The sequence below is a fragment of the Neoarius graeffei genome, chromosome 2, assembly GCF_027579695.1.
Source record: "Neoarius graeffei isolate fNeoGra1 chromosome 2, fNeoGra1.pri, whole genome shotgun sequence".
In the NCBI taxonomy this organism is placed as follows: domain Eukaryota; kingdom Metazoa; phylum Chordata; class Actinopteri; order Siluriformes; family Ariidae; genus Neoarius; species Neoarius graeffei.
In genome coordinates this window covers 6,582,038-6,603,959 of record NC_083570.1, presented here as the reverse complement: position 1 = coordinate 6,603,959, position 21,922 = coordinate 6,582,038, and the positions used below count along the sequence as shown (strand labels likewise).

The following is a 21,922-nucleotide window of genomic DNA, read 5'->3' as shown; positions in this document are numbered from 1 at the left end:
TGTAATGAATAAACCTGGGTTTAAAGTCACACTATTTCAAATAAAAGCAAATTCCTAAGACTATCCTAATTATGCCCAAATGCCAAAATCTTACTTAATCCTGCCTTTAGCAAAATATGAAGAACTATTCGCCGGTGTAGTTTCAGGCCTCGCCGTGGGAGCACGTGAGCCGCTCGTGATGGAGGCGTAGAAACTTTCGGGTCCAGCGGAGCACTTGGGTGGGTCCCGTGGAAAGCAGAGGATTCTTGGTCCGAACCTCAGCGTTCGTGAGGAAAAGTCTCTGATCAGAATAAGATGCACAGCGCTTTTGAGTTAAAAAGGATTCAATCGCTTCTTAACTTTTAACTGCCTGGGCTGCAGTCGTGACGTCACTTCTAATGCAAGTAAACCGGTTGTAACTCAGGTTGAGTTTAAAGATCGCGCGACTCTAGAGTTTACCTTTGCCAAGGGTAAGAAAGAAAAATCGCGCTGAGTGATGGATCTTGCAAGAAAGAAGACGTCTTTTTGGGTGGAGAGCGCCTCTTTATACGTCCAGATTCATCGGAAGCCAGACGTGAGAGACAAAGATGGTGGAGCTTCCGCTTGGATTTATGCGTGCATGGCAGACTGACGTAGGTGATCCTGCCCACGCGTGACGTAGGTCACACGGAAGTTGCCTGGGAATTGTAGTTCTGACACAAGATGGCGGCATGATACCTACAGTCCCCCTTTTGGTCTCAGGGGTATGACGGAGTCGTAGCACTGAGAGCACCGTATCGTATCATCACCGTGTCCATAGTCCTTGAGGTAGACTTGTCCTGTGCAGTCCATGGTGTCCTGCGGAGACTGTGTAAACTTGTGAGTTCCAGTAAGACAGTTGGAGACAGAGGCATTTTGGGCATATAATCACTATGGGCATTTTGGGCATATAATCACTATCTAACTAACTAGATCAAAACCACATCAAAAAAATTAAACATGGAACATGAAACATGTAGTGTTCAATTTCTTATGCATAAAAAAACAAGAAAAGAGAAGAAATGAAGGAAGGAAAGAAGTATTAGTGTTTGGGTTGGCAAACCTAATCTTCTGGGAAGGTGATAGCAGTGGGGGGTCTGGCTAGAAAGCGTGCGCTACTGCGGCTAGCTGTCGGGGACACAGACCATCTTATCTAGCTAGGTGTGTAGTGTTATGTATGGGTTGCCTGGGCAGACCCAGTGGATGTCTTTCGTGAAGGTGCACATCTCTAAGTTTTGTGGATTCACAAAAGTGGGGATAGCACTGCCAAGACTATATGCCAGGTGTATTTGCGATGAATACACACTAGTAATAATAGCGGATTTTCGTATTTATCTATCATGTTATACCGAAGGGTTATTACTTCATTGGGTTGGTGAAGTCTGACCGGGAATGTTAGTGTACACTTATGGTTGAGTGATGCGTACAAGCTAGGTGGACATGATGGGCCTAGCTGTCGTCCACCCCCTTTTGGAGTGAGGACTGTTCAAAAGGTTTGATTTGATTATCATGGAAATCGATATGAAAGCGTTTGATTAGGCCTAGATGTCCTAATGTGATACGCGACGGGGAACGGTTTTTCCACGATCGAAAGGTCTCGACCAGGGTGGTAGGAACTTCTCTGAGATTTGGGCGTAGTAGGCTTTGTGTCCTTCTACTCTCGAATCGAGATCCTTTTGGGCACCTGTAAAGGTTGACTGTAGGTGGCATTGTAGGTCGGCGACATGTTGATGTGCAGTGTATGCAATCGCGACGCTCATGGCCTCTGGTTTGTATAGGAGATGCGGGGGAAGAACTGACTCTCGCCCAGTCATCATCCCAAAGGGTGTGACTTCAGTGGCGCAATGAGGGGTGGACCGAATGGCCCTTAGCACCAAGGGAAGTTTCACGTCCCAAATTTTACCATGGTTTGTGATGTACTTTCGCAGCATGCTCACAGTGGTTTGAATGGCTCGTTCAGCCTGACCAGAGAATTGAGGGTGGTACGCGATATGGAATTTCGCCTCGACACCTAACATGTTCCACAGCGCAGCCATTACACCAGTGGTGAAATGGGTGTCTGTTTCTGAGTCGATGGATAGAGGGAGGTTTTTCAAAGAGTTGTGGCCACTAGGGGGAATCGCGATGTCGGGTGTTTCGACACCGGACTCGGTGCGCAAAGACATGAACTGAAGTTCATCAGAAATTTGATCTTGCGTGGCACTCGGTTGATCGGTGTTCGCACTAATCTCGTCACAACGGTTTTGTGCATATTTTGTGGGATCCAATGACTGTGGGGTTTTGTGTGAAGCTGACTAAGTTTATGTCGCAGGGCTTGGTTGGGATTGGGTCACCTTGTGAGAGCCGTGTGTCTGAGAAATGGTGGTGAAGACTTTAGCGCACGTGAGAGGTGCGTTTTGTGTGTTTGCCTTCGCCACCGGGGGGGGGCCCTACATCCTGACCCTCGCCTGCTGTTTCAGAGGGATCTCTCTCCCCCTTTTACGAGATATACCCGTGGTTCCTGGCGTAGTCATGCCAGTGACTGGTCTTTTGTCATTTTTCTTGGGCTCTTGTGTTTTATCTGTTGAGGGGTCTGACGTCTCCTGTAACAGTTCTTTAATCTCAGCCAACTGGGCTTTTAAAGAGTCCAGCTCTGAGTGGAACTCACCAGGTTGGTCTGAGTCACTGTGTTGGTCGTCTCTACCCTTGCTTTTAGAGCTACGGTCGGAACGCTTCTGCCGTTTCTGGTCAGAGCGGGGATGACGGTTTTGCTGCCAACCGTTTTGTTCCCTATGACCCTTTTCATGTGATGGGCGATTGCCATAGTCACTGTGGACTCGCCCTCGGTCCCTCCTGGCCTTACCTTGTCGATTTTTCCACTCACCCTTGTGATGGCTCGGCAAGGATCGGGCTGGACCGGAATTTTTCCAGGTGGGTCCCCCTTTTGGAGCTTCGCCTCCTTCTAAGGTTAGCGGGGGCTTGTCCTCACCCTGGAGGCTAAGTACTCTGGGTTCATCATCGTTTCCATTTGCGGCTTTGACGATGGTCTCCCAGGTCATTTGGGCTAGTCGCCTAATTTCCCTCATCGAATAGCGACCTTGTCGACACGTCAGTGTGACATGGGTCCGCACGCTGGGGTGGAGGTTATGTAAGAAGAGAGATATGAAACCTCTATCTTCTTCCAACCCTGGTGCGCTACTACCTTGGAAATAGGCAGTACGTAGCCATCTGTAATATTCACGAGGCGCCTCAGACCGTTTTTGTTTGATTTGTAATGCACACAATATCGCGGAGGTTTCGTCCGTGTATGGTGCATATTCTTCCCTCATGTAATTGCGAAGTTTCGAATAACTATCGCGAATGTTTGGGGGTAGTGTCTCTAAAAAGGCACGAATGCTACTACTGGAGGTCTTCCAGATTAGTCTAAGTTTTTCATGTGTTGTGGCGTTCGGCAGGTCCATCAGGCATCGATCAATTTCTCGTAAATAGTTATTTACATTAGTTCTTTGGATATCGGGATCGAACCGCTCGATATCTTGGGCAAGTAGGTCAATTTGCCGTAGGCGGAGGGCTTGGTGCGCGTCCTTACGTGACTCCTTTTGCTCTCCTGAGTACTCACTGTCTGAGCTACTCTGGAATCGCTCCCGCTTCGCACGAGATGTGTGGTCTGATTCATCTGAAGATGGATCAGGTAAACTGAAGCGCACTGACCTAGGTGTGCTACGGGCCTGGGCTCGGGATGAGCGCAGGGTGGCTCCATCCTGGCTAGACGACGACGGAGTCGTGTAGCGAGTTGATGGAGTTTGGCGGGGTGTCTGGTCCTCGACCAGATCATTTACGGTGTCCGGTTCGGACGCCTCTTCCCGCTCTGAGCTTTGGCGCATTGTTGGGGGTCTTTCACGCCCCTCGCGCTGCTCATGGGGGGTCTGCTCCTGGGCAGCCCTCTTAGCAACCATTTCGGCTTTCTCTAGCCGTTTGGTGCAATCATCAAGGGAGGTCTTCAAGAGCTCACACTCCCTATGTAAATCATTATTATCGGCTGTCAGCTTGGCATTGCTGGTAGTCAGCCTTTCAACCTCTCCGCGGAGGCATCTGATTTCTGAATCAGCATTTTGGAAGTATGATAGGAATAGCTTACCTAGTGCCGCTTGGACACTAATAGTTGTTCTTTTTGGATCTCTCATATGTTTGTTCAAGTTATCTAAGTTGTTTTGGCATTCACTCTCACTCGTGTACTTAATGTTTGCCTTTCCGGAGGCAGAGCAGTGAAGGAGGTCTGCGATGACCTCAAGGAGAGACACGTCTTGAGCGTTGTCTTCCATTTTTGAGACGCGAGGGGATGCTAATTTACTTAGGCTGGATACTAGATAATTAATAAATGAGTTAATTATTAATTTAATCATTATTAATTAACTATGTAATTAATTAATAAGGTTTGTTGGGAAAGGCTCTCTTATCCTAAGTTGAATAGGTTATGAGTATTTGTGATATGGTTATCACGCTACCGTTAACCGTTTTAACACACCTGGGGATATACCTTAGCAGTTGCTGAATCAACTGAGTTTATTTGTTGAACAATATTTCAAGAAGTCAACAAACCAATCTCCTCACACGGGGCACCAATTTAACTGTGGGTGCAATCAGTTAATTATTGATATTAAGTGATCAATCTCGTTAAATCAGTCTCATTAAATTTTGAAGGTTAATAATTAAAATGAATCAATCCCATTGAATCGTTTAATTTGACATGTTTGAGTTGAATCATACCATAGAATCAGTCTCATTTGAAGTGAATCATTCAGTGAATCGTTCAATGAATCATTTAGTGAATCATTTAGTGAATCGTTCAATGAATCATTTAGTGAATCATTCAATGACTCGTTTAGTGAATCATACCATTAATTCTGGTGCTTAATAATAAATTACCAAACAGCTAAATTATGGTATATTTCCAAATTATTACGATCACTTACCATATTACATAACATATGCACCCTTTTTGAATTCTTTGAGAAGATTGGGGACTTCAAATATTGTTGTTCACACAAATAAACAGTTTGTTTAATAAATGAATTTATTATACAAAGATAAAAAGATAAAATAATAAATCAATATATACAAGCAGTGAGGTAGGTGTGTGTGTGTGTGTGTGTAGGACTTGACCATGTGTTTAGCCCCGTGTAGCTAGCTAACTACACGTGGTGGAGGCCTAGTTTGTTGGTAGCTAAACAAAAGAATGTTATCTAAACAGAACACAGGATTAGCTCTGTGTTTAGCTTTGTGTTGCTAGTGTGAGTTTGCTAAAGGCCCTATGGCCTAGCTAAAGTGTGTTTGTTAGGCCTGGTGAGGCCTACTGAGCACGTGTTGCTAAAGACAAAGGGAAGCTATCTAAAGTGTATCAGGCCTGGTGAGCACGTGTTCTCTCAGTAACAAAAGATTCCACACTCAACATTACCAAACTCACTGAAACCTTGATAAGGTCAAAATGTATGATAAAGAAATTAGTGTTAGTCAGAATAAGAGAGAGAGAGAGAGAGAGAGAGAGAGAAGCATGCGCAGCCTATCTATTAAACACTTGAGAGAACATAGAACCAAAATAAAACACGCTGCGTGTCTAATAGTGTAATGAATAAACCTGGGTTTAAAGTCACACTATTTCAAATAAAAGCAAATTCCTAAGACTATCCTAATTATGCCCAAATGCCAAAATCTTACTTAATCCTGCCTTTAGCAAAATATGAAGAACTATTCGCCGGTGTAGTTTCAGGCCTCGCCGTGGGAGCACGTGAGCCGCTCGTGATGGAGGCGTAGAAACTTTCGGGTCCAGCGGAGCACTTGGGTGGGTCCCGTGGAAAGCAGAGGATTCTTGGTCCGAACCTCAGCGTTCGTGAGGAAAAGTCTCTGATCAGAATAAGATGCACAGCGCTTTTGAGTTAAAAAGGATTCAATCGCTTCTTAACTTTTAACTGCCTGGGCTGCAGTCGTGACGTCACTTCTAATGCAAGTAAACCGGTTGTAACTCAGGTTGAGTTTAAAGATCGCGCGACTCTAGAGTTTACCTTTGCCAAGGGTAAGAAAGAAAAATCGCGCTGAGTGATGGCTCTTGCAAGAAAGAAGACGTCTTTTTGGGTGGAGAGCGCCTCTTTATACGTCCAGATTCATCGGAAGCCAGACGTGAGAGACAAAGATGGTGGAGCTTCCGCTTGGATTTATGCGTGCATGGCAGACTGACGTAGGTGATCCCGCCCACGCGTGACGTAGGTCACACGGAAGTTGCCTGGGAATTGTAGTTCTGACACAAGATGGTGGCATGATACCTACAGTATCTTGAATTGGGTCATGGTGAAGCAGGAAAAAATAGTAGAGCATTTAGGGCCATGTGGAGATAAATTCATTCATGATTCTATTTTTTTTAAACTATTAAAATTGGAAGTCTGTGATTCGAATTCAGTAGCTTTCAGTTATGAAACAAAAATAATTGGGTCTCAGGGAAAATTATTTTTATGACCTACACTTGAAAAATCTGAAAGGCAGGCTCGCTTTAGGTGATGATACATGCGGTAACTTTTTGGGCAATGTTGCCAGGCAACAGGCAACCAGGTGAGATCCAGGGCAACTAATTAGGGCAACAGACAATTGGCAACAACCAATCAATCTGTTGCCAGTGAGACAGACACCACAAAGATGGACACTGAAACATTTGCAGATGTCACTTTTGTCTTGGCTTCATCTTTTATTTATTTCCCTCAAGTAAGTATCACTTCTAGAATGACACTGAATAGATCCTCTGGGCAAAAGATAATTTGCCATTAGTTTAACCTTTATGAGTCAAAATAACCACATTATTCTGTTAATAATAATAAACACTTATTAAATATCTTTAAAAATGCTACTAGCCTCAATCACATATGCTATAACTAATAACTGAGACAAACATCACAAAAGCATCATCGTCTAATTCTAATCTCAGCAAAAAAGACAAAAGGACATGGAGCAGGAGATGCTGCTGAGGAGGAAAAGGGCGTGGCAGAGCTCCTGAAAGGCTTGCTTTCTTTTTTAGATCCTGAAGTTTGTACTGTTTTGCCCTCGGGTTCCACAAGTACTCGTGCTCTGTGTGTGAATTAGATCAGATGATGAATGAGAGAATCTCTATTACAACTCACAAAAAAACATCACGAGCTGCCCATCACTTTTAACTTGACGCAAGAGAGCTAACGTTATCCTACATAGCTAGTGATAACGTTCAGATAACTATGTTAGCAAAAACCGCCGCTAGTTCACTAAATTAGCTAACAGCAGTTTATACTTAGCTGAAAAAATTGATGTCTTAATTCCAACCTGAGCATAAAAATAACTGTCTGTTGGGTTTCTAAGCATTTGATCAGGTAAATTCACCACTTTGGGTTTACACACAACAACTTACCACTATAAAAAGATACAAGTTGTCTCTCCATTTCTTCGCTGCACTGCTGGAGACTATTAGTGTTCACAATTATGTGCAGACACATTTGTGAATAATCACCTTTATATACGAATCGTTGTATTTTCGTAAGCTAAGGGTTGAAGAATACTTCCATGGATACGGATGTGTGTATGGGTGTCTCCAAGGTGTACTTGATTTTGCAGACGTGTTAGCGCACACACACTGAATACATCTGCACTACCACTACTGGATTGATGTATTACTGCATGCTCAGTTTTGCATGTGCACAGTCAACATGTACAAGAACATGCAGACACACACACAAAAAAATATTGATATGTGGTGCGGACAGTCCATGTGGACATCCTGTGCAGATCATGTCCACAGACGTATACTTGAGCCTTTAGAATGAGCTCTTCATATCTACAGAATGAGCTGGTCCTCTTTCACAGAGCTCCACCATGTTGCACCAGGAGCCCAGAACAGACAAACCAAACACTGGTCCAAGACTTTCACCTTTTGCTTTTCATGTTTCCACAAATGCAAGCTTGAGTCCAGTACTGGGAAGAACATGAAGAAGTAAGGAAAATGACAAAGAAGAAACAAGATGTTTTATTTTATGTCACAAATTTATTGGAAAAGGTTCTAATACGTGCTTGGAAAGGGAGGAGTAAGGAGCGGTATTCTGTTGGTTGCAATCTGCAACCTCACCTCGAGATGCTACTAAATCCAACATCTGGTGCAGATTGGGGGGGGGCGCTCACATCTGTTTTTTTTCTAGACATGGAACTGACCTGTGTGTGTCTTCTGACATTTTCTTGTAAATTAGATTCAATTTGTCATGTAATTAGCAACTAATGTCGAGTGTAATTTGGCCTTTGAAGATCACCAAAATGTGCCTGGACATAGCTGAGAAACATCTCCAGGCATCTAAAGCCCTTCAGCTTCAGGGCCCCTAAGGCAGGCCCCCTGCCACATTGTTCCGGGTCTTTGGCCCATCATTCAGACAGGCTGAAATTTGGATGGACAGACATTTCAGACTTTTCTGTCCTGTGACAGTCTGCTTAAAATTCCCCAGTGAGCTCAGATTGCAGTTGCTAAAACAGTAATAATTTATTGATGGAAGGTGTTTTGCGGTCAGTGTACGACACTGTAGTGTGTCATGTGGTGTTGCATTACATGACAATGCAACTTTCATAAATATGACCATATATCAGTTGTAACGCATATAGTTCCACGCATATACAGTGGTGCTTGAAAGTTTGTGAACCCTTTAGAATTTTCTGTATTTCTGCATAAATATGGCCTAAAACATCAACAGATTTTCACACAAGTCCTAAAAGTAGATAAAGAGAACCCAGTTAAACAAATGAGACAAAAATATTATACTTGGTCATTTATTTATTGAGGAAAATGATCCAATATTGCATATCTGTGAGTGGCAAAAGTATGTGAACCTCCAGGATTAGCAGTTAATTTGAAGGTGAAATTAGAGTCAGGTGTTTTCAATCAATGGGATGACAATCAGGTGTGAGTGGGCACCCTGTTTTATTTAAAGAACAGGGATCTATCAACGTCTGATCTTCACAACACATGTTTGTGGAAGTGTATCATGGCACGAACAAAGGAGATTTCTGAGGACCTTAGAAAAAGCATTGTTGATGCTCATCAAGCTGGAAAATGCTACAAAACCATCTCTAGAGTTTGAACTCCACCAATCCACAGTCAGACAGATTGTGTACAAATGGAGGAAATTCAAGACCATTATTACCCTCCCCAGGAGTGGCCGACCAACAAAAATCACTCCAAGAGCAAGGTGTGTACTAGTCGGCGAGGTCACAAAGGACCCCAGAGTAACTTCTAAGCAACTGAAGGCCTCTCTCACATTGGCTAATGTTAATGTTCATGAGCCCACCATCAGGAGAACACTGAACAACAATGGTGTGCATGGCAGGGCTGCAAGGAGAAAGCCACTGCTCTCCAAAAAGAACATTGCTGCTCATCTGCAGTTTGCTAAAGATCATGTGGACAAGCCAGAAGGCTATTGGAAAAATGTTTTGTGAATGGATGAGACTAAAATAGAACTTTTTGGTTTACATGAGAAGCGTTATGTTTGGAGAAAGGAAAACACTGCATTCCAGCATGAGAACCTTATCCCATCTGTGAAACATGGTGGTGGTAGTATCATGGTTTGGGCCTGTTTTGCTGCATCTGGGCCAGGACGGCTTACCATCATTGATGGAACAATGAATTCTGAATTATACCAGCAAATTCTAAAGGAAAATGTCAGGACATCTGTCCATGAACTGAATCTCAAGAGAAGGTGGGTCATGCAGCAAGACAATGACCCTAAGCACACAAGTCGTTCTACCAAAGAATGGTTAAAGAAGAATAAAGTTAATGTTTTGGAATGGCCAAGTCAAAGTCCTGACCTTAATCCAATCGAAATGTTGTGGAAGGACCTGAAGCGAGCAGTTCATGTGAGGAAACCCATCAACACCCCAGAGTTGAAGCTGTTCTGTACGGATGAATGGGCAAAAATTCTTCCAAGCTGGTCTGTAGGACTGATCAACAGTTACCGGAAAAGTTTAGTTGCAGTTATTGCTGCACAAGGGGGTCACACCAGATACTGAAAGCAAAGGTTCACATACTTTTGCCACTCATAGATATGTAATATTGGATCATTTTCCTCAATAAATAAATGACCAAGTATAATATTTTTGTCTCATTTGTTTAACTGGGTTCTCTTTATCTACTTTTAGGACTTGTGTGAAAATCTGATGATGCTTTAGGCCATATTTATGCAAAAATATAGAAAATTCTAAAGGGTTCACAAACTTTCAAGCACCACTGTACCTGCAACTCTGACAATATCATTTTCAATGATGAATGAAATGGTTTTGAAAGTTCCTAATTTTAAAACATTTTTGATTTGGTAATTTTCTTGAAGAGATTTCATTCACAACATGTCTCTAACAGCTCAAAATGCATCTCCGGGCATTTAAAAACTGCAGAGCTTCCGGCGGACTCTGGCGGCCCCTAGATCCCCAGCTTTACTGGGTTGACACCCCCCTCCCATTTTCCTGGATCCGCCCCTGAACATAGTGCACTTTTAACATTGACTAAATGTCCATCTTTATGAACGCCAGCATTTTATGGGTTGAAAATGGTTTAAAATGCCACCTACTGGTTCAAATCATCCTAAAACTCACAAGGCCGAGGCTGATGTCGAGTCACCAATTTTGCACTTCTCTACATCATGAAACTTTTATTTAAAAAAAAAATGTTAACCCCCTCTTACCAGAGGTGAGCAGCCCACCTCCCCCAGGCCCCGCCCTTGAGTGCGAGTTTGTGAAACCATTCTCATTTTCAAATATATGTTGTTTGAGACTCACTGAGAAAGGAGATTCCACCACGCCACCCCCAAACCCCTTCTCTAAACTGATAAACTCCGACAGAAACCATTTGCTGTTTGTGAAGTTATTTAATAAGGTTTTGTTGTCAAAAGTGGTTCTAGTATAAGTTACTGAATTATAGTGTACATATTTTTCAGACCTGGTTTCTGAATATTGGTTTACTTTTTGGGGAAAAAAAGTCTACATATTGAAATATTTTGTGGGTTTTTTCTTTTTTTTCTTTTTTTTGTCACCTGAGGTTATTTGGTTGTTGACAGAACTTGGTAAGGATCATACAATTGTTATTTTGGCCCTGATAAATAAATAAATAAATAAACCCATAGAATTGGTTCTACCTAGAAAAGAAGGGTATATACTTTCTTTTTCCCATGACTTTAAACCAGGAACCAGAACGGATCTTAACCCTCTGGAATGGACACATATGCAAACACAGAGCATGTTCTTCACAGTGGGTAAGTGGAGTAAGTGAAGGTACTGAAACTACTCCTAACAAACTATACACAGTGCTCTGCTAATATTGGCAAGTGAAATATTATGTAAACGCTTCCACTTCAGTGCTAGCAAACATGGCTTGCTAACAAAAGATGAACTGATTTCATGTGGAAATATAACCAGTAGCTTTGTTTTGTTTTTAATGGAAAACATTCAGTAGAAACACTGAAATGTGTGTTTGTGTGTTCATTAGTGAGAAAGTGCTTAAATGTTGTTAAGGTCAAAGGTCATCATCAATTGTTGTAACCCATTACTCGCACTAAACTGCCCCATTCCATTTTTTTTTTTGGAATGTGTTGCAGGTCTGAAACTCAGTCATGGATGTGTATTCACAAATGAAATAAAGTTGACCAAATATCTTGGGTTCATTCTGTCTGCAATGAAATACAAGTCAAAGTACATTTTAAAAATCACTGCTTTCTTTTTTATTGTCCCAACTTTTTCTGATTTGGGGTTGTAAAATCTTTTGCTCTCTCTTCTGGTGATTGTGTGGAACAGCAGCAGTTACTGAGATAAATCATGAGGAAGTGATGATGGTGTTGAAAGCAGCTTGGAGGTGATCAAGATCTTCATTCCAGCTGCACTGGATTGAACCTGGTTTGAAAAAGCATGCAGCAGTTGAAGTCTCAACAAAATTAAAGATTCTCTTAGCGCTTTACTCACTCTTCCATGAGAATTTGCTCATGTATTTCTCCTTGTGCATGTTGGATAAATGTATTTCAGTTGCAACAGAACGAGCTGAGAAACAAGTGGAAACTCGTCCTCATTATTTTTCTCATCGAGATTTAACAAGTTTGGTCAGTTAGAAGATTTAAATTGTGAGTCAAGACTGCAAGAGTGAAATTGAACTTTATATTAGAGAGACCTGTTGAGTAAACATATTGTTACTCAGTGTTCCTCGTAATCAGATCAGAAGAGTGAACATTAACTCAGCTGACGCCCATTTTACAACTTATACGGTACATAGTCCACACAAGAGAGAGAACCTGAGTGAACTTTAACACTTTAACTGCCATAAATATTATCAACTCAAAATTCATAATCTCAGAGATATAATTGTTGTGTCCTCAGAGTGCCTGACATCACAAGCGTGTATTAAATTTCATTTGCTTTTTGTAGGTTTTAGTTTGTGGACTTTGGTCTCCTGCATTATACAGACCAGATTTTCATTTGATGGAGTGAGGAATTCTCTTTCAGATCTGTAAAAGAGCCTCAAGGAATTCTGTGATAGGAATATTTACAGCATTATAACATGCAATAAGATTTCCTAATCTACATAGAGATATTTCTTTTTGAACTGTAGACAGATAGACTGAGACAAAGAGTGCAGTGATGACTGGGGATAACTTTTTTGGGGGGGAGGAAGGGGGAGCAGTTCAGATTTAACTGGTACATTTATTTGCCACTTTTATTACATTGTGGGTGGCAAAATAGTGGGGTTTTGACTTGATGCAAACAACCCACTTTACCTTTTCCATGTGTTTGTGCAGATGGTGTTTAATTCCTGTGACCTCACATCCATCCCTTCATCCATCTATCCATCCATCCATCATCTGTAGCTGCTTGGACAAGTCACCAGCTTATCACAGAGCTGACACACAGAGACAAACCACCATTCACACCTACGGTCAATTTAGAGCCACCGATTATCCTAACCTGCATGTCTTTGGACTGTGGGGGAAACCGGAGCACCCGGAGGAAACCCACACAGACACGGGGAGAACATGCAAACTCCACACAGAAAGGCCTTCACCGGCCACTGGGCTTGAACCCAGGACCTTCTTGCTGTGAGGCGAGAGTGCTAACCACTACACCAACATACGCCTTCATTTTTTTCATTTTTGGTGGATTTTGTGTCCACCTTCTGAAGTTAAAACTTTACTGTACAAAATAGTGTAACAACTTTTAAGCTTGGGTAATGAGGAACTGGGAGACAGGCATGACAGTTCAAAGAAAGTGCATTTTATTTTTCCCACAATGCAATTTTCAGTGCCTTTACCCCTCACACACAAGCACATGTTTGGGAACACAGCGTGCTTTCTCTCTCTTTCTCTCTCTCTCGTTACTGGCTATCTGAAAGACACACAGAGACACATTAATAGACAGTCACTAATTAGACACAGGTGTAACTCATCACATGTTCCCTGCTGGGTCAACCTGACTCCTTGCCATTCACAGCCAATGCTCAACCACACCCTCACTGCTACATACACCCACCACCCAACTCAGGCTGGTGAGCTATCCGGCCTGCAGCTGACTCCCCCTTGGCGGGAGAGGTAATCTGCCACCACCATCTGTGCCCCCGGCCTGTGGACCACCTCAAACTTGAAGGGCTGAAGAGCTAGATCCCCTCATGCAGTGGAGCCACTGAAGCAGGGAATTGTCAGAACAGATGATGAAAGGGCATCCAAGCAGGTAATACCGGAGAGTGAGAACCACCCACTCGATGGCCAGACATTCCTTCTCAATGGTGGTGTACTTACTCTCTCACATCGAAAGCTTGCAGCTGATGTACAGCACAGGGTGCTCCTCCTTCTCCACCACCTGAGACAAAACTGCCCTCTGTCCTCTGTCCGATGTGTCAGTCTGCAAAAAAAAGGGTGAGAAAAATCAGGAGAATGCAACAGTGAGCCCCCACACAAAACTGCTTTAACCTGAGCAAAAGACCTTTCACATGGCTCCATCCAGTGTACCGGATCTCGTGCCCCCTTTTAGTGAGGTCAGCCAGGGGGCTGGTGATGTCCAAAAAATTAGACATGAACCACCTTTAATAGCCAGCCAGGTCCATAAACTGCCTCACCCCCTTTTTGGTCTTAGGTCTCGGGCAGGCCGCAATCGCTGCAGTCTTATAAATTTGGGGATGCACCTGCCCATGACCTAAGTGGAAGCCCAGATACCGTACTGCCCGACTGCACACTTCTTCGGGTTTGTCATGAATCCCATGTACTTCCGTGACCTCAGGACGGCCCTTAGATGTTGTAACTGCCGCTGCCAGTCATTAATATAAATAATGATGACATCTAAATAGGCAGCGGCATATGCCCTGTGGGGATGGAGGATTCTGTCCATGAGATGCTGAATTGTTGCTGGGGCCCTAAACATCCCAAATGAAAGGGTGACAATTTGATGTAACCCAAATGGAGTGGAAAAGTCTGTTTTTTTCCCAGGATAATGGAGTGAAGGGGGTCTGCATATATCCCTTTGTTAGATCCAGTGTCGAATAAAAGCAGGCTGCGCCTAACCAATTGAGCAGTTCATTAATGTGTAGCACTGGATATGCGTCAAATTTAGAAACTGCATTGACTTTTCTATAGTCTACCCAGAACCGGACTGACCTGTCAGTCTTGGGAACTAAAACCGCCGGGCTGCTCCAGTCACTGTGCCACTCCTTAATTACCCCCAAGTCGAGCACTGACTTGAGTTCATCCTGAACTAAATTTTTCTTGTTTTGGGGCAGCTGCGCACCACCACCCCATGGGGAGTCTCAATGTGGTGTTCTATGAGGTTAGTCCGACTGGGAAGGGGCAAAAACACATTGCAGAATTCCTCCTGCAAACTGATAATCTATGCTCTTTGTGATGGTGAGAGGTGGTCTCCACAGGGGACTGGGGTGAATTGGGCCACACTTTTTGGATTTACTTCTGGTCCCAGCTCTGCCCTCTTAGGAACTCCTGTCACCAGAGCCACAGGAACCTCCTCACTCCATGGTTTCAGGAGATTGAGGTGGTCAATTAGGCATGCATCTCCCCTATCCATGTGCCTAACCTCATAGTCAACTTCCCCAATTTGCCATGTGACCTCAAAGGACCCTTGCTACTTGGTGAATAATTTTGAGCTTGACAGGGGTAATAAAATGAGGACTTTATCTCCCAGTGCAAATTCCCTTAGCTGTGTCCCTCTCTTGGACAGGTGGGATTGATGTTCTTGCACCTGTAGCAAACTCTCCTGTATTAGGTGTCTCAATGCGTGGAGTTTTGCTTTCAGGTCAAGAGCTTACTGAATTTAATTTTTGCTTTGAGAAGGTCCTTCCTCCCAATTGTTTTCTAATGATGTCTAAGATGCCACAAGGCTTGCGCCCATATAGTAATTCAAATGAGGAAAACCCAGTGGAGGATTAATCATGCATTCCAAACAACAGAGGGTGTAGCCACTTATCCCAGTTTCTAGCATCCCCGTAAATGAACTTGTAAATCATTTTTTGAGCATTTAATTCAATTGTTTGACCAGCCTATCCATTTGTGGATGGTAAACCCTGGCATGAATCGATTTAATCCCCAACAATTTGTCCAGTTTGCATAGTGTATGTGACAAGAAAGTAGTGACTCTGCAACACTATATGCAGATATACTGTGGAGAGGCACTGCTTCCAGGTATTGCATTGCATAATCCACTATGACTAACACAAATCGATACCCTCCCCACTAAACATTAGACGTCGTATGGACGTGCAGATCATGTCTTTATTGCGTCCGTCGGTCCAAGACCAATTCTGGACTTCTAAATGACGTGCAAACTAGGTCTGCTATTTAGATGTCTAACTATGACCCTATTTGGACGTCAATATGTAGTTGAAAATTTTAACGTCAGACAAGGTGACTTTTTTGGACGTCATCAAGACGTCTAAAACAGGTGCAGGAAAATTACGTATATAACCTATTTTTAATTTAAATAAATTTTATTACAAACTATAAATATAAATAAATGATATTACAAATATCAACATTGTTATTAATATTGTCCGTGAATTTTAATATAGCCTATTTATATGTGATTACATACCATTTACATTATATTTTATCTGTTTAATTTGTTGTCTATTTGAGTTCAACTTGAGTTCAACCAGTCAACGCCTCTCTGATTGGCCAACCGCGTCGACGCAGCCCAATAGTAAACGCCACTCTGATTGACCAACAACACCGCTAATGTTTCTCGCGATTCAGAGGAACTTTTCTTCTGTGCCGGAGATGAAGAAGCAAATGGCCGCACGGTTCTAATTGTTTCTTCTGCTGATCTGAACACCTTAAACATGCACCTCAAAGACGAGGAGGTGGAGGACACAATGCTGAGAGGACTGAGGACCTTTTCACTTAATCCACCGCGTCTTTTTTTTTTTCCCCACGAGTTGGCAAGTTGGCCTGTTTTGCCAGTATTAAAACGGAATAAAAAAGAGACATGAGTGAGGATTGAATTGTAATTTTATTGTCTATAAATGGACATGGAGGGTTTCTGAACTGTTCAGTTATCACTTTATACAGTAGATCATGCTGTGTGTGTATATATATTTTATATGATTAACATTCAGTCCAAATCCCTTACTATGTTGTTTTGACTTCATTTGATTTAAATTTATATTAAAAAAAAATATTTTGCAGTTGGTTTTGTGTCTTAACCTTTCACATACACTCTGTGCAAATGTAAGTGCATTTATTTGTAGGATAATGTATCTTTCCATAAACGCCAAAGAGCTGATGTAATGTAGGTTAAGTTGGAGAACCTGCTAGCTGTAGGCTAGCCTGCTATTTTCCTGTAGTTTCATTTGGCTCAGCAGAGCTGGAATACTTTACATCTTAATGCATTTCCATACCGTAGCTGCTGAGTCAAATGAGCCTTAAGGAAAATTAATTGTAACACTAATGACATAGTTATGCACAGAGCAGCTTAAGATGTTTGAGCCAGTTAACACAAGTAAAGATGGAAATGAATGTATGGATTGAACTGTGATTATAATTCTGTGTATAACTGTAGTCCCATGTTTGCAGAAGGTGGAGACTATTTGGCCTACCGGTTAATTTTCCTGTAGCTTTGTTTGGCTCTGCAGCAGAATTGAACTGGAAATACTTTTATGTATTTTCAGTTATCTGCTACTGAGACAATTAAGTTATATGAAAATTAACTGGAACAGGCTATGCCACCTTCTGAAATGTGACTACAGTTATGCACAGAGGAAGAAACGGTAAACAATGCATCGAGTTTAAACATAGAAAAGACGTCCTCGGACGGATGTAGAAAAGACGTCCTCAACGACCACTTTTCAACTACAATTAGTCGTGATATGGGCGTCCTCTGTACGTCCATACCGGACGTTCGATAGACGTCAGGAAAAAGACGTCATCTGGCGTTACAGTCTGCACCTTCAGAGGACTGTCATTCGATGTCCAAAAATGACCTAAAAAAGACGTCGTTTCAACGCATCTTTGTGCAGTGGGTCACGGAGATCAATCTAATGGCCCGAAAAGATCCATACCAATTCTCTTGAAGGGGATCTCGATCCAAGTTAGGGGCGCAATGGCACTTTTAGTGTGGCCGCTGGATTTACCAGCTGACATTCATAACAAGCCACACACTACCTGCACAAATCCCTGGCCAATAGAAGTGGGCCATGAGACAATTTAGTGTCTTATCCTAACCTAAATGCCCAGCCGTAGGATTATGATGAGCTACATGGAATAAAATTTCCATGCCTGACCATGCCCTCACTGCCCCAAAAAGCCTTATGTCAACTGTGTCCAGAAGCACTGTCAACTTCTGTGGGCTCAGAGGCATCTGGGATGGACCATCACACAATGGAAACATGTATCGTGGTCAGATGACTTAGTATTCTGGGTCTTTTTTGGAAGAAATGGATGCCATGCGCTCCAGACCAAAGGCAAAAAGGACCATCCAGACTGATACCAACAATCTTTTCCAGGGAGATTTCAACAAAACAATGCAAAACCACATTCTGCACATATTACAAAGGCATGGCTGTGGAAGAAGAGGCTGTGTCCCCTCTGTCCCCATAGTGTTGCACACCTTAAGACCTGTTTGCAGGAAGAATGGGACAAAATAACACCTGAAACACTTCATCAATCAGTGTCTTCAGTCCCTAAACATTTTTTAAGTGTTATGAGAATGAATGGGAACATTATAAAGTGGGAAATGCTTTACTGTCCCAACTATTTTTGAAATATGTTTATTTTTGAAAAAAAAAAAGATTCATGAATAAAACATTGAATAATGTGCTGTTGTGTTGTTGTGAGTGCAATACAGGTAAAATAGAGGCACCTGTATGAAACTGAAGGGAATCGACTACATACACATCCGCTTTAAATGAATAAAGAAGGCCACTCTTTAGACATAAAATGGCTGCAGAAAGAAGCCACTCCAGTGACCTGATCAGCAAAACTTGATAAAAATAAAAGAAGAAGGATTTGTGAATGAAAACAGACAACATACAGGCAGCCCCAGAAATACCACCAGCTGACTTGGGCAGCAAAATTGTGATTAAAATCAAGAAAAACAGCCAAGAAACAGCAGCAAGTCTTGATCTCGATGAGAATTAGCAGATACAACTAGATGAGATACGATTCAAATCAGGACCATGGAGCACGGGGACAGAGGAAGAGGAACGCAGCAGAAACCGTTCATCAGCCTCAAGAAGAAGAAAATAAAGGTGACATCTGCAAAAGAACACACAGAAACACAGCAGCTTCTGGAGAACCATTTTATCTTCTATTTCTCTTTAACCATGTAAACCTTTATCTTTCTGGCTGCTGATTCATTAATATCACAACGTTCTCTTCTGCATTTCCTGGACAGAAAGTTTCTTCCTGAATTTGACAAAGAAAGAGGAAGGAATGTGTGAATTAGTGAAGGTCAGAAGTGTGTGTTTTGACAGAGAAAACAAAAGAGATGGATTGTGCTTGTGTTTAAACCACCTAGGTAAAGAGTGTTGGATTTCCAAATTTTCCGAAATGATTTTTTTAATTGGCTTTTTTGACACTTTAATTCAGTCTAGTGAATCAGTTATTTTCAGTTTTCAATAAATCTCATGAAATTAATCCTAATCAGTGTGGTTACATGGGTTATATTTCTGCACTGAAGGGAGATGAAATGGTTAATAGAGGAGTGTTCATGATCTCTCTGTGTTTGTGATCCTCCTCTGTATCTATCGCTCTTTCACACACACAGTACAGGGAGGTAACACCTCATTTCAAAGGAAACAAAACTGACCTCTGTCTCTCTCTGTCAGTCTGCGATTTCAGGAAAATGGCCGAGGCCAGTATTTCAGTAGCTCAGGACCAGTTCATGTGTCCAGTGTGTCTGGATCTCCTGAAGGATCCGGTGACTATCTCCTGTGGTCACAGTTTCTGTAAGGTGTGTATTAATGGCTGCTGGGATCAGGAGGATCAGAAGGGTGTCTACAGCTGTCCTCAGTGCAGAGACACTTTCACGACAAGGCCTGTTCTACGCAGAAACAACATGCTGGATGAAGTGGTGGAGAAACTGAAGAAGACTGAAGTCCAAGCTGCTTCTCCTGCTCACTGTTACGCTGGACCTGGAGATGTGGAGTGTGATTTCTGCACCGGGAGAAAACACAAAGCCGTCAAGTCCTGTCTGATGTGTTTGGCTTCTTATTGTGAAACTCATCTGAAACCTCACTATGAAGTTTCTTCATGGAAAAAACACACATTAATTGAAGCCTCAGCAAAACTCCAAGAGAAGATCTGCTCTGAACATGGTGAAGTGCTGAAGATCTACTGTCGTACTGATCAAACCTGCATCTGTTATTTGTGTACAATGGATCATCACAAAGGTCACGACACCATCACAGCTGCAGCAGAAAGAGCTGAGAAACAGGTGAGAACTAGAAATTTTTCCAGAATTAAATCATCTTAATTATAGTTTCCCATCTAGAAACAGGTGCTTTAGTCAGTGATATGATTTGAACTTTAATTTCAATGTGTGTCTCAATCAGAAAGATTCTGTAAAAGATGATTAAAATTGTCTGTGTTCTGGTGAACAGAGTGTTAAATTTATCTTCAGTGATGGTCGTAATCTGGTTCGGGGTGGGTTTCCTGATAACGTTGCCGTTTAGACCTAAAGAGAGAGTTGAGAGACTCTCTTTCAGAACGAACGTTATCTCTGTGTGTGGTTTTCTGGAACTCACTCATAAGAAGGAGTCTAAAGAGCAACAGGACGAAGAGCGTCTTTGCAGTTCATGTCCTCAATATAGGCATTAGTAGCTGCTAAAGGCAATCGTACTGTCGTTGCTGAAGGCATTAGTAGTTGCCAAATCCAGCCGATAAGGTCACATGGTGCTCTTTTTTAACCAAAATCTAATGAAATATAAAGTGTTTAAAATAAGATAATATATAGTATCATCTGGAAGCATTAAATATATAATGTGGTAATTAATTAATGAAACTATTTTATGTTTTTGGCAATTTTTTTTATTCCATGTGTGTTTTTAATGAAATGAACAAATGTTCACATGAAAGAATGAGCAAATAATAAGCTAAATAATGAGGTAAATGTGTTCCCCGTGCTCGCTCATTTCACTGTTACCCCCCGATCATGCAGTCAGGATTATTTCAGCTGTTCTCCACAGTGCAGAGTGGGCCATGTTCTCCCTTATAAGTGCACAGAGAGAGAGAGAGAGAGAGAGAGAGAGAGGTTTTGATCTTTGTGTAGTGTGTACCGAAGGAGGTTTAATATATATAGTCAACCTTATATATAAGGAGGTCAATTAAACCTTCTTAGGTACACACTACACACACATCAAAACCTCTCTCTCTCTCTCTCTCTCTCTCTCTCACACACACACACACACCATTAGAGGTGCAGAAATGTGTCTCATTTATAACACTAAATTAGTTAATCACTCGCCTAATGGAGCTAAATTTGATTGAAATATAGTGATATAAATGTGACATTCTGATATCCATACGTAATTCCATAACATACTGAAATATATTCATCGTGTTTTGTGTATATTTATTTAATAATTAACAGAGCTGGACAAAGAACCCAACTTCATTACTTAAGTCAAAGTACAGATCCCACTGGGCAAATGTTACTCCGATACAAGTGAAAGTTGGACAGTCAGATTTTTACTTCAGTTAAAGTACTGCAGTATTTGCTTTTAAAAATCCTTAAGTATTAAAAGTACATTTTCTGTCAATGCATTGTTGTATTATAGCCACAACGCTTACAAAACCTAATGCCTCTGAAACACCTGACTGGATTTACTGACTAACTTGTAGAACCTGTAGAATAAACGCCTGGTAGAATGTTACAAAATGAAACACAACTGAACTGAAAAAGACCCATTGTCATTTTCATTTTTTTATTGTAACCCTCCTCCCCACCGCCACAAAGCAGCATGGTAGTGTTCTGACCCAGCTCTGGCAGTGTGTGCACACATGTATGTGTGTGTTAATCAGGAAGACAGTGGAACAGCTGTAAATGCAGCTTGCTCAGAAAATGAAAAGGACAATCCAACCTGATTAAAACCCAGATCCGCACCTCGAGCTTAATAACGGCCCAACAGCAACTCTGCTTTAAGCAAGACAACAAAAAAAATGTGCAAGACCATCATCTGACATCAAAACAAAAAATTCCAGCAGTTTGTTGTGACTGACGAGTACAATACTGTCCATCTCACGTGCGCACGTGTGTATGTATTCATGCACATATGAATCTCCCTGTGGAATCAAAAGTGAACGTTATTCATGTTAGTGTAACTCCGCTTTTACATGCTAACTAACAGTGTCCAAGTTAACTAGCTATGTGTAAACATTAGACGTGGACAAGGTGATGGCAACTTGGCAAATCCATAGAAAGTCATTTGACT

General features: G+C 42.0%; 2 protein-coding genes and 1 long non-coding RNA gene across 3 annotated transcripts in view; 1 reads left to right on the top strand and 2 right to left on the bottom strand.

Moving 5' to 3' along the window:
* The window catches only part of LOC132877588 (tripartite motif-containing protein 16-like), a 421,828-nt gene that overhangs the window by 199,262 nt on the left and 200,644 nt on the right, over positions 1-21,922 (bottom strand). The gene's annotated exons all lie outside the window — the stretch shown is intronic.
* LOC132879626 (uncharacterized) lies at positions 13,344-19,438 on the bottom strand. The gene is made up of 3 exons (XR_009653854.1): positions 19,300-19,438; positions 13,791-13,893; positions 13,344-13,380 (listed from the first exon to the last, which is right to left on the bottom strand). It is a non-coding gene; the product is annotated as an uncharacterized LOC132879626 (long non-coding RNA).
* The window catches only part of LOC132879325 (tripartite motif-containing protein 16-like), a 63,009-nt gene continuing 60,420 nt past the window's right edge, over positions 19,334-21,922 (top strand). The window contains exon 1 of the mRNA XM_060913719.1: positions 19,334-19,926. Within this exon, the coding sequence (XP_060769702.1) occupies positions 19,336-19,926 (591 nt within the window). The 5' untranslated portion in view covers positions 19,334-19,335. The remainder of the gene's footprint in view (positions 19,927-21,922) is intronic.